Here is a 13611-nt window from a genome sequence, read left to right as displayed (position 1 = left end):
TTTTTCTATCTTGAGAAATATAATTATTGCTTCCTCCCACAATTTTTCCTTAAAATAAATTCTATTTCTTTTCAGAATACATCCTCTGTTAGCCACTAAGCATTATTCATTAGCCATAATCCACTGAACAAATGTCAGTTCATTTACAATACATTTCCTTTTCTCTTATTAGTCTTCCAAATTATTGAAAATAGTACAGAATTTGGCTGGGCGCAGTGGCTCACGCCTGTAATCCCAGCACTTTGGGAGGCTGAGGTGGGCAGATCACGAGGTCAGGACATCGAGACCATCCTGGCAAATATGGTGAAACCCCATCTCTACTAAAAATAGAAAAAAAAAAAATTAGCCAGGCGTGGTGGCGGGCACCTGTAGTCCCAGCTACTCGGGAGGCTGAGGCAGGAGAATGGTGTGAACCCGGGAGGAGGAGCTTGCAGTGAGCAGAGATGCGCCACTGCACTCCCGCCTGGGCAATGGAGCAAGACTCCGTCTCAAAAAAAAAAAAGAAAAGAAAAGAATCCAGAATTGTATCGATAGTTTTATTATTTTATGTATAGAGAGCCATCATTTTGATAACTTGAGATTCAGAAAAATTTCAGTTTGTTAGTTTTAAGACAAAAAAGGAACCAGTATCAAGGGAAAAAAATAGAAATAAAGAGAAAATACTTGCTATCTAAATCATGCCCTTTTGTTGTATGCTCAGTTATATTAACAGGTTTCATGGATGAAGAACTTGCAAAAAAATCTTGTTCCAAAATCCAGATTCTAAAAACTGGAGGCACTGCAAGGTCTCAGAATAGCCAAGAAGAAAACAAGGAAGCACTAAAGAATGACATCATATTTACAAATTCTGTTGAATCCTTGAAATCAATACACATAAAGGAGCCAGAAAGAGAAGGAAAAGGCACTGATTTAGAGAAAGACAAGATACGAATGGAGGTCAAGATAGACAGTGACGCTGGAATACCAAAAAGACAAGAAACCCAACTAAAAATCAGTGAGATGAGGGTACCAAAAGGACAGGGAGCCCAAATAAAGAAGAGTGTGTCAGGTGTACCAAGAGGACAGGAGTCCCAAGTAAAGAAGAGTGAGTCAGGTGTACCAAAAGGACAAGTAACTAAGAGTGAGTTGGTTGTACTGAAAGGACAGAAAGCCCAGGTAGAGAAGAGTGAGATGGGTGTGCCAAGAAGACAGGAATCCCAAGTAAAGCGTGAGTCAAGTGTACCAAAAGGACAAGAAGCCCAGGTAACGAAGAGTGGGCTGGTTGTACTGAAAGGACAGGAAGCCCAGGTAGAGAAGAATGAGATGGGTGTGCCAAGAAGACAGGAATCCCAAGTAAAGAAGAGTGAGTCGGGTGTCCCAAAAGGACAAGAAGCCCAGGTAAAGAAGAGTGAGTCAGTTGTACTGAAAGGACAGGAAGCCCAGGTAGAGAAGAGTGAGTTGAAGGTACCAAAAGGACAAGAAGGCCAAATAGAGAACAGTGAGGCAGATGTGCCAAAGGAACAGGAGGTCCAAGAAAAGAAGAGTGAGGCAGGTGTACTGAAAGGACCAGAATCCCAAGTAAAGAACACTGAAGTGAGCGTACCAGAAACACCGGAATCCCAACTAAAGAGTGAGTCAGGTATACTAAAAGGACAGGAAGCCCAAGAAAAGAAGGAGAGTTTTGAGGATAAAGGAAATAATGATAAAGAAAAGGAGAGAGATGCAGAGAAACATCCAGGTAAAAAAGAAAAAGGTGATAAAAACACAAAAGGTGACAAAGGAAAGGGCAAAGTTAAAGGAAAGCGAGAATCAGAAATCAGTGGTGAAAAATCAAAAGGCTCAAAAAGGGCGAAGGCAAGTAAAGGAAAGAAGTACAACAAAAAAGCGGAAGAGTAAGGATATGTTTTTTAAAGGTCCATAAGACAAGTGATTATTATGATTCCCATCCTCCAGATACAAACCATATCCCAGCCATTGCCTAAACGGATTATAATTATAAAATCCCTTTCATCTTCATATCACAGATTCTGCTCTTCAGAAGTGTCACCCTTTTTCATCTCTCAGTCACAAACCTCAGTTTCCAAATATTTGTTTTATAAGTTAATATGTATATGATTCTGTCAAGAAAGACTGGATACTTTCTGAAGTAAAACATTTTAATTAAAGAAATATATAGTAATATCCTTTGACACGTATGTCTATGATAGCCTCTCCAACCAATCAACTAGTAACTCCTCATAGCAGGCCTAATGTTTGCAAGGTGCTGGTCTAGCAATAAGGGGTGTACAGAAAAACACAAGTCAGAGCTCCTGCAATCAAGTAGCTTACAATATATATAGTGATATATGTATACATGGCAATTTTTTAAGTAAAATCTAAGTTACAAAAAATAGTTTAGATGGACAGCATAATCCATCGTGGGATGAGAAAGTAGAGGTGATAACTTCATGGGGAAGAGAGTAGTGGTATATGATATGTCACAGCAGATGGATAAGATGTTGATATGCTGAGTGAATTACAACAAGTAAAAGAAAGGCAAAGGGTTAAAGGCTGTCATGCCATGCTCCAGGTGCAGTAGGCAATTTTGCTGTTACGGCAGTTTGAAAAGGAGAATATAAAGGGATTTGAAAAACAAGCCAGGAATTTATATTTTCCTCTTCAGGCAGCTGGAAGCATTCCACAATGTTTGAGACACAGAGTGAAATGAGTAAGATTGTATCATTTTTAAAATAGTTACTCTTGTGATTGTGAAAAATAAGATTAAAAAAAGAAACATCATAGGTAGTAAATCTAATTAAGAAGTACTTGGAGTAAGTAATGCAAAGAGAATAAATAGAAGAAAATTCAAAGAATCACTACTTCATGATGACTGCATAGGAGTAAGGAAAAGTAGAAAAAAAAAATAGTTTCAAAACTTTTGAAACTAGGTAACAAACAAACTAGGAAATAGTTTGGGGGACAGGGAGGGAATAACAAATTGTTGTTTTAAGGGGAAAAGCAATAACATTTGTCATTCAGGAGATACCTGGAATTAGATGAGTACAAGCAACAAGAGTGAGTTCTTCAAAGCAGAAAGTACAGGACTAACAAAAGCAGAAGTCCAAGGACTGAGTTTGTTATGTGTAACATATTGAAGAAATTTAACTAAGGGATAGAAAGATATAAGGAAAACCTGTATAGTGGAATGTTCCAATAATTAAGGAAGATTAGAGTTTTGAGAAAAAATGAATGATTAAAGGATAACTGAAACTTCAAGGAAAATAAGGACTGAAAGAACACTGTAGTTGGTATTTGGAGATGACTAATGAACTTCTCAAGAGCACTTTCCAAAGAAGGTAGCTAGGAGAAGGAAGGTAAGCAAGAAGAATATAGAGATATAAGTAAGTAGCTGTGGGATGTGCCTTTCAAACATCCAAAAGAGTTCATTTATTTTAGTCTATTTTTAAATAATCATTTTTAGAAATTTTACTTTTATACTGTTCAATTCTGTGCTAGTTAGCCCACACCCTGAATATTACATTCAGCTCAATCATGGGATGTGGATAAACTAAATGCCTTCAGGAGAGAAAGACTCAAGTGAGCAGGAAGTTGCAGAATTCCCCTGGGAAGTCAAATATGAGGAAACAATGAGAATTAACGTTCAAATAGGTGAAAGTTCATGAGGGATTAGAATATTTTGTATAGCCCCAAAGAAATGAGATCAGTGAATGGAAGGTACAAAGGAACAAATTTTATCTTTGTAATAAGGAGAAGCAGAGGCCCAAAGAATTTAAGCAAGAGTTTAAGGCTCATTCAGTGAGAATGCCACAGAGGAGACTCAGGAAATAGCTGAGTAATTGGAATAAATTATCTTTATGGTCCCTTCCAAATAGACTTCCTGAGAGTCTATAATTCTAGTTATTGAATTCTTTGGACTAACTAGATGTCTTTCAAGGAATCTTTTCATACTGATGTGCTATTCTTTAGAGATGTTTGATGAAAAAAGGAGAGAAACCAGACATTAGTCTCTGCTCAAAGTGTAAAATGTTCCATAAATATTTCAGGCTACCCAACCACAACCTTAAAAGAGTATCTCCACAATTTCTAGCACAATCTAATCCACTGCACGGCTGTCTACTGTGTTCTCACAGCCCTGCCACAGGTATGGAAGCCTATGTTAATTTTAAAAGTCACAGAATCCTCAGGTCTTTGATGAGCTGCATAGGTTTAGCAAAACTGAGTTGCCAGAGAGAGGGAGTGAGAGAGAAGAGGATGGAAGACAGATATTGAACACGGATTTTAACATTGTAAATTGCTTTTGTCATCTGTGGAAAATACACATTTAGAGATTTTACCAGCCTTAGCTGGCATATCTTTTACATACATTATGCTGTTATCAGGGAAAATTTTTGACCAGAAAGATTTTCACAGTTAAAAGTATTAGATGTTCATCATACTCGTGTCATTTTTTTCAGCCTCTGTGGTCCATCTGACAGCTAACTAGTAGGCTGTTTTGTTTGTTTGTTGTTTGTTTGTTTGTTGTTTGTTTCTCTTCACTGTTTACCCAGGCTGGAGTGCAGTGCCATGATCTTGGCTCACTGCAACCTCCTCCTCCTGGATTCAAGCGATTCTCGTGCCTCAGCCTCCTGAGTACCTGAGATTACAGGGGTGCATCACCAAGCCCAGCTAATTTGTGTATTTTTAGTAGACACAGGGTTTCACCATGCTGGCCAGGCTGGTCTCAAACTCCTGACCTCAGGTGATCCACCGCCTCAGCCTCCCAAAGCGCTGGGATTACAGGCGTGAGCCACTGTGCCGGCCACTACTAGGTTTTAGAAGGGTATGACTAATGCAACTTCTCTCAGATTTCTGGTAAGAAGCAAGGACCCTGTCAATGCAATTACTAAAAAACAATAGATAGGCTTCAGCAACCCAGCTCAGCTGACTCCATTATCTGTGTGTATGTCCCACTGAAGCAAGAATTCAGAAGAGACAGATCTATAGAAACTTTCCGGTATCTTCTCCATAACTTCTAACTTGGGGTCAAAACATTTGCGCTCCCACTAGGTCTTTGAAAGCAAGTAAATCATACAATAGAATACTCTAACTATAAAAATTTTGTGGCCGGGCGCGGTGGCTCAAGCCTGTAATCCCAGCACTTTGGGAGGCCAAGACGGGCGGATCACGAGGTCAGGAGATCGAGACCATCCTGGCTAACACAGTGAAACCCCATCTCTACTAAAAAATACAAAAAAACTAGCCTGGCGAGGTGGCGGGAGCCTGTAGTCCCAGCTACTCAGGAGGCTGAGGCAGGAGAATAGCGTAAACCCGGGAGGCGGAGCTTGCAGTGAGCCGAGATCCGGCCACTGCACTCCAGCCTGGGTCACAGAGCGAGACTCCGTCTCAAAAAAAAAAAAAAATTGTGGACCATTTTCTGAAGGCCACTGAAAAACTGACAAATTTAAAGCAATTGTTAGCCCTCCTGTAAAGATACAGATATGGAAATCTTAAAGGACCCCAAAAAAAGAAAGGAAAAAGGACAAGCTATCAAAATGACACCATGTTTAACAAAATGATGAAAATTTTAAGAAAATACATAAATATGTACTTCTAAGATAGTGGCAATATAAAAGTAGGAATGTGAAAACTTACCTTAAGAAATCAATAATAAATTTCGTTTTGCAAATAAACTAATACAAATGTCAAATGTCCTGTTCACAAGAATGGAATGGAAGTCAATTCAATTAGTCGTTTTTCATTTAGGAGCAGAACATAGGAAAGAAAAGCAGAAAGGTGAGTTTAGAGATAATGAAACTGAATGAGAAACACAAAATATTTGGAAACAAACAATTTATGTAAAATCAGTTAATGCAGCTCCTATCCCAATTAAAGACTCCCTGAGTTAGTATTGCATTAAAAATGCAATTTCCTGGCCAGGCGTGGTGGTTCATGCCTGTAATCCCAGCACTTTGAGAGGCCGAGGCAGGTGGATCATGAGGTCAGGAGTTCAAGACCAGCCTGGCCAACATGGAGAAACCCTGTCTCTACTAAAAATGCAAAAATTAGCCAGGCGTGGTGGTGCACACCTGTAGTCCCAGCTACTCAGGAAGCTGAAGCAGGAGAATTGCTTGAACCCGGGAGGCAGTGGTTACAGTGAGCCAAGATCGTGCCACTGCACTCCAGCCTGGGCAACAGAATGAGACTCCATCTCAAAAAATAAAAATTAAAAAATGCAATTTCCCATTTTCCCCTAAATATCTCTCACCCTAGGTTATAACTGACATATCAAGGAAGTGAATACAGGGAACTGGGAAAGGGGACAAGACATAGAAGGAAAAAACAGGATCCAAAGGAACAAAAGAATAAGCTGAAAAATTAATCAAAATATTCAGTTTTATATTTGATGAGATTCCTTTACTTTCCCCCTTAAAAACAATCAGGAATAGAAAAAAAACAACTAGTGTTCCTACACTCTACTTGAGAAGTTCCAATTGTGGTTTTGAAGAAATCCAAGCCTGTAATCCTAGTGTTTCAGGAATAAAGACACTCTTATCTATCATCATCCAGAAGCTTGAGCACTTGCCAAGACTAGGAAGTCAAACTTGAGATGCCATACTACAGATTATACACATTGTAAGCTAGGTCTCAATAAATGTTCTATTTAAATCTTTATTAAGTTTCTCTCTTCAAAAATTAAAAACTCACAGTCTTAACTTTCTATGAATCTCTCCACATCTTAATCCATGTTTATATAAAAATGTATGCAGGTATGAGTATATGTAGGAATTTTTTTCTAAAAATGGGGTCAAACTATATACATAATTCTGCAACTTGTTTTCTTCATGTAACAATACATCATGGACAACAACACATCAATCTAACATTTTAATAGCATAGCATCCAGTAGTGTGTATGAATTACTGCTTATTCAACCATTTCCTTAAAGATAGACATTTAGCTTGTTTCCAGCCTTTTGCCTTTGGCTAAATGATTCTGCCATTGCCAAATGATACTGCAATAAACATCTCTATATATGATCAGGATTTTATTTCTCTAGGATAGATTTCCAGAAGTAGAACTGACAGATCAAAAGAAATGTGTATTTTAGCGTTAATGGATATTACCTAATTACTTTTCCCAAAATTTGTAATAATTCACATTCCTACAGGAATATATGAGAGTCCTATCTTCCCCATACTTGCACTGGTGCTGGAAGCGCTAGCTATTTTTAATCTTTGTCTATTGAGAAAAGTGGTATCTAACTGTTCCTTTAATTGTATTTTCCTGACTACTAGTGAAACTGAACATTTTTTCATAAGTTTAACGGTATTTTGAATTTTCTCTCCTGTGATTTAATTGCTTTTCAAACTGGTGGTTTGCCCTTTGTCTTACTCAGTTTTATGCGTGTTTGCATATTAAGTTTTTATCTGCCATTTGTGCTGAAAATATGTTTTCCCAATCTACTCATTCTTTCTCTACATCCAATTCATCAACCTGTACCCTAAAATTATATCTTGAATCTGACTACTACTCATTTCCTTCATCAAGATGTCCAAAGCATTGCCATATCTCACCTGCATTGCTGTGCCTGCTTCCAAACTGAGCTTCTCAATCTCACTCCCCACTCCCAACAGAATCGTGCTTTCAAAATGTAAATCAGATGAGGTCATTTCTCTACTCAAAACTCTCCAAAGACCAACCCCCATCAGTGTAAAAGTTGAAAATTGTTTTTTGTTTGTTTATTTGTTTGAGACAGGGTCTCGAGCTATTGCCCAGGCTCAAGTGCACTGGCATGATCACAGCTCACTGCAACCTCAACCTCCTGGGCTCAAGCAATCCTTCCATTTGGCCTCCTGAGTAGTTGGGACTACAAATGCACGCCACCATGCCCGACTAATTTTTTATTTTTTAGGTTTGGTAGAGATGAGGTCTTATGTTGCCCAAGCTGGTCTCAAACTCCTGGACTCAAGCAACCCTCCCACCTCAGCCTCCCAAAGTGCTGGGATTAGGCTGAGTAACCACGTCCAGCTTCATGAAAGTTCTTATCATGGCCTTCAAGGCCTTACAGCATCTAGCTTCTGACTTCTCCTCTAGCCTCATCACCCATTCTCCATCTCCCTTCCATTGTTGCAGCCACACTGGCCTCCTCATTTCTCCTCATGCCTGCCAAGCATGTTCTTGCTTCAGAATCAGCCTGAACACTCCCCCTCAAACATATGCACTACTCGATTATTTTAAGAAATATGCTTAAATTTGACTACCCTAACTAAAACAGTACCCCCCATTCTCTATCTCTTTGCCCTGGTGTATCTTTATTCCTAGCATTTATCACCTGACATCATATATTTATTTTTGTTTACTGACTTTCTGCCCCACACGAATGTAAACTCTAAGGGACTTTGTTCACTGCAGACTCTCCAGTGCTTAGAAAAGTGCCTCACACATAGTAGATGCTCATCAAAGATTTGTTAACTGAAATGAAGCAAATTAAATGAAGGTACATTTTACTACACAAAAATGTATTTCATCTAGTCAAATGTGTCTGCCTTATCCTCGGTAACTTCTGGGCTTTGTAAAGGGTCTCTTTGGAATGCATATACACAATTAGTGAGAATGTAAGTTAGTCCAGCCACTGTGGAAAGCAGTTTGGATATTTCTCAAAGAACTAAAGGTAGAACTACCATTTGGCCCAGCAATCCCATTACCATATGCATGTATACTCAAAAATTATTCTACCAAAAAGACACGTGCATTCATATGTTCATCGCAGTGCTATTCACTATAGCAAAGACATGGAATCAACTTAGGTGCCCATCAGTAGTGGACTGGATAAAGAAATGTGGTACATATATACCATGGAATACTACTCAGCCATTAAATAGAATGAAATGTCCTTTGCAGTCACACGGATGCAGCTGGAGGCCATTATCCTATGCGATTTAACACAGAAACAAAACCAAATACGGCATGTTCTCACAAGTGGGAGCTACACATTGGGTACACATGAACATAAAGATGGGAACAATAGATACTGGAGACAAGAAGAGAGGGGAAGAAAGGAGGAGGACAAGGGTTGAAAATCTACCTATTGGCTACTGTGCTCACTACCTGGGTGACAGGATCATTCATATTCCAAACCTCAGCATCACACAATATACACAGGTAACAAACCTGCACATGTATTTGCTGAATCTTTAAAAAAGTTGAAATAAATAAATAAATAAATAGTCTTGTTGACTACTGTGGCACACATATTTATATTCACTTAATTTTTTCTATTTTACAATTTTTATTTTCTATTTCTTTTTTACAATTAAATATTTAATCCATTTTGTTATGGTGCAAACAGAGGTTTCACTTTTTTTCCTTCCTGACAGATACCAAATTATGTCAGCAACATTTGTAGAATCAACTATTCTTTTTCCACTAAATTGTGCATTCTCAACAGGGTCAACATTGCCCTCCAAGGGTCAAAAACGAGTTCCAGGTGGATCAAGAAATCCAGTGACTTATTGTGACTTATTCTTTTCAGGTACAAATCACAGATGTTCAGCATCCTGAGACTTTGCTGAAGTTGCTTATCAGCTTATGTATAAAGTACATAAACAGATATATAGACAATAAAATACACAAGCAGACACAGTATATTGGTAATATTACAGTTTTGTAAAGTGAGGCAATTAGGATAAAAATGTCATATCATACTGCTTCAATTATACACGGTATATGAAAAGTTTGAGTATCTATTAAATATGTCTTATTCTACTCTTTTTTTCATTGTTTTCTTGGCTCTTTTGGAATATGTTCTGCCATATGAACTTTAATTTTACCTGACTCTCCTCAAAAAAAAAAAAAAATAGCATTCTGACTGAAAATGAGTTATCTATTTGGAGCTATTTGACATTACTGTTATTACTGAAGTCACTCCACGCAGAAATGTTGTATGAGTCTTCATTGGTTTAGGTCTTCATATTGGTGCTTTCACAAGACTTTACAGTTGGTGCTTTCTCAAAAGTTTAGATTTCTTCATATTAGTTCTTGTTATATTTACTCCTACATACCTGTAATGTTTTGTTGTCATTGTAAGTGGTATTTTTACATTTTTTAAATTAATTTTAACAAGTATAGAGAAAAGTAATTCATTTTTTATATTTTCAGACTCTCATATTATTACTAATAGTTTTCTGGCCATTTCTTGGATTTTTTAGTATACTGTGGAAAGAGATACAATTTTGCTTTATACAATTTACATTTACACATTCTTAGTATGTGTTCTGTGTATATAGAATCCAGATTTTTCCGGGAGAATAATCTTTTATCAATTTTAATGATATCCTTTCTTTTTTTATTATTATACTTTAAGTTCTGGGGTACATTTGCAGAACGTGCAGGTTTGTTACATAGGTATTCATGTGCCATGGTGGTTTGCTGCACCTATCAATCTGTCATGTAGGTTTTAAGCCCCACATGCATTAGGTATTTGTCCTAATGCTCTCGCTCCTCTTGACAGGCCCCAGTGTGTGATATCTCCCTTCCTGTGTCCAGGTGTTGCCATTGTTCAACTCACTCTTATGAGCAAGAACATGCAGTGTTTAGTTTTCTGTTCCTGTGTTAGTTTGCTAAGAATGATGGTTTACAGCTTCATCCATGTCCCTGCAAAGAACATGAACTCATTCTTTTTTATGACTGCATAGTATTCCATGGTATATATGTGCCACATTTTCTTTATCCAGTCTATCATTGATGGTCATTTGGGCTGGTTCCAAGTCTTTTCTATTGTAAATAGTGCTGCAATAAACATATGTGTGCATGTGTCTTTATAGTAAAATGATTTATAATCCTTTTGGGGATATACCCAGTAATAGGATTGCTGGTTTTAGATACTTGAGGAATCACCACACTGTTTTCCACAATGGTTGAACTAATTTACACTCCTACCAACAGTGTAAAAGTGTTCCTGTTTCTCCACAGCCTCTCCACATCTGTTGTTTCCTGACTTTTTAATGATTGCCATTGTAACTGGCATGAGATGGAATCTCACTGTGGTTTTGATTTGCATTTCTCTAATGAGCAGTGATGATGAGCTTTTTTCATATGTTTCTTGGCCACATAAATGTCTTCTTTTGAGAAGTGTCTGTCTGTTCATATCCTTCGCCCACATTTTGATGAGGCTGTTTTGTTTTCTTATACATTTGTTTAAGTTCCTTATAGGTTCTGGATATTAGACCTTTGTCAGATGGATAGATTGCAAAAATTTTCTCCCATTCTATAGGTTGCCTGTTGACTCTGATGATAGCTTATTTCGCTGAGCAGAAGCTCTTTAGTTTAATTAGATCCCATTTATCAATTTTGGCTTTTGTTGCCATTGCTTTCGGTGTTTTAGTCATAAAGTCTTTTTTGCCCATGCTTTTTTCCTGAATGGTATTGCCTAGGTTTTTTCCTAGGGTTTTTATGGTTTTAGGTTTTCTGTTTAATTGTTTAATCAGGTAATTTTTGTATAAAGTGTAAAGAAGGGGTCTAGTTTCAGTTTTCTGCATATGGCTAGCCAGTTTTCCCAAAACCATTTATTAAATAGGAAATCCCTTCCCCATTGCTTGTTTTTGTCAGGTTTGTCAAAGATCAGATGGTTGTAGATGTGTGGTGATATTTCTGAAGCCTCTGTTCTCTTCTCTTGGTCTACATATAGTTTTTGGTACCAGTACCATGCTCTTTTAGTTACTGTAGCCTTGTAGTATAGTTTGAAGTCAGGTAACATGATGCCTCCAGCTTTGTTCTTTTTGCTTAGGATTGTCTTGGCTATACAGGCCCTTTTTTGTTCCATATGAAATCTGAAGTAGTTTTTTCTAATTCTGTGAAGAAAGTCAATGGTAGCCTGATGGGAATAACATTGAATCTATAAATTACCCTGGGCCGTATGGCCATTTTCACAATATTGATTCTTCCTATCCATGAGCATGGAATGTTTTTCCATTTGTTTGTGTCCTGTCTTATTTCCTTGAACAGTGGTGAGTAGTTCTCCTTGAACAGGTCCTTCATGTCCCTTATAAATTGTATTTCTAGGTATTTTATTCTCTTTGTAGCAACTGGGAGTTCATTCATGATTTGGCTGTCTGTCTATTATTGGTGTATAGAATGCTTGTGATTTTTGCACATTGATTTTGTATCCGGAGACTTTGCTGAAGTTGCCTATCAGCTTAAGAAGTTTTTGGGCTGAGATGGGGTTTTCTAAATATACAATCATGTCATCTGCAAACAGAGACAATTTGACTTCCTCTCTTCCTATTTGAATATGCTTTATTGCTTTCTCTTGCCTGACTGGCCTGGCCAGAATTTCCAATATTATGTTGAACAGGAGTGGTGAGAGAGAGCATCCTTGTCTCGTGCCAGTTTTCAAAGCAATGCTTCCAGCTTTTGCCCAGTCAGTATGAAATTGGCTGTGGGTTTGTCATAAATAGCTCTTATTAGTTTGAGATATGTTTCAACAATACCTAGTTTATTGAATGTTTTTAGCATGAAGGGGTATCAAATTGTATTAAAGGCCTTTTCTGCATCTATTGAGATAATAATGTGGTTTTTGCCATTGGTTCTGTTCATGTGATGGATTACATTTATTGAGTTGCATATGTTGAACCAGCCTTGCGTCCCAGGGATGAAGTCGACTTGATCATGGTGGATAAGCTTTCTGATGTGCTGCTGGATTCAGTTTGCATGTATTTTACTGAGGATTTTTGCATCAATCTTCATCAGATATATTGGCCTGAAATTTTCTTTTTTGTTGTGTCTCTGCCAGGTTTTGATATCAGGATGATGGTGGCCTCATAAAATGAGTTAGGGAGGAGTCCCTCTTTTTTTATTGTTTGGAATAGTTTCAGAAGGAATGGCACCAGCTCCTCTTTGTACCTCTGGTAGAATTCAGCTGTGAATCCGTCTGGTCCTGGGCTGTTTTTTTGTTTGGGGGGGGGTGGTAGGCTATTAATTACTGCCTCAATTTCAGAACTTGTTACTGGTCTATTCAGGGACTCAACTTCTTCCTGATTTAGTCTTGAGAGGGTGTATGTGTCCAGGAATTTATCCATTTCTTCTAGATTTTCTCTTTTATTTGTGTAGAGGTGTTTATAGTATTCTCTGATGGTAGTTTGTATTTCTGTGGGATCAGTGGTGATATCCCCTATATCATTTTTTTATTGCGTCTATTTGATTCTTCTCTCTTTTCTTCATTAGCCTGGCTAGAGGTCTATCTGTTAATCTTTTCAAAAATCCAGCTCCTGGATTTATTGATCTTTTGAAGGGATTTTTGTGTCTGTATCTATTTCAGTTCTGCTCTGATCTTAGTTATTTTGTATTTCTGTAGGATCAGTGGTGATATCCCATATATCATTTTTTATTGTGTGTATTTGATTCTTCTCTCTTTTCTTCATTAGCCTGGCTAGAGGTCTATCTATTAATCTTTTCAAAAATCCAGCTCCTATATTCATTGATCTTTTGAAGGGATCTTTGTGTCTGTATCTCTTTCAGTTCTGCTCTGATCTTAGTTATTCCTCGTCTTCTGCTGGCTTTTGAATGTGTTTGCTCTTGCTTCTCTAGTTCTTTTCATTGTGATGGTAGGGTGTCTATTTTAGATCTTTCCCGTTTTCTGAGGTGGGCATTTAGTGC

General features: G+C 37.7%; 1 protein-coding gene across 1 annotated transcript in view; it reads left to right on the top strand.

Moving 5' to 3' along the window:
* The window catches only part of TSBP1 (testis expressed basic protein 1), a 70697-nt gene extending 68539 nt beyond the window's left edge, over nt 1–2158 (top strand). Inside the window, exon 12 of the mRNA XM_033219813.1 lies at nt 701–2158. Within this exon, the coding sequence (XP_033075704.1) occupies nt 701–1875 (1175 nt within the window). The 3' untranslated portion in view covers nt 1876–2158. The remainder of the gene's footprint in view (nt 1–700) is intronic.
* The last annotated feature ends 11453 nt before the right edge of the window (nt 2159–13611 follow it).

The sequence above is a fragment of the Trachypithecus francoisi genome, unplaced genomic scaffold (genome assembly GCF_009764315.1).
Source record: "Trachypithecus francoisi isolate TF-2019V2 unplaced genomic scaffold, Tfra_2.0 Lachesis_group10, whole genome shotgun sequence".
NCBI classification, from domain to species: Eukaryota; Metazoa; Chordata; class Mammalia; order Primates; family Cercopithecidae; genus Trachypithecus; species Trachypithecus francoisi.
The sequence above is the reverse complement of the archived record's forward strand: the minus strand, read 5'-3'. Positions and strand labels throughout refer to the sequence as shown.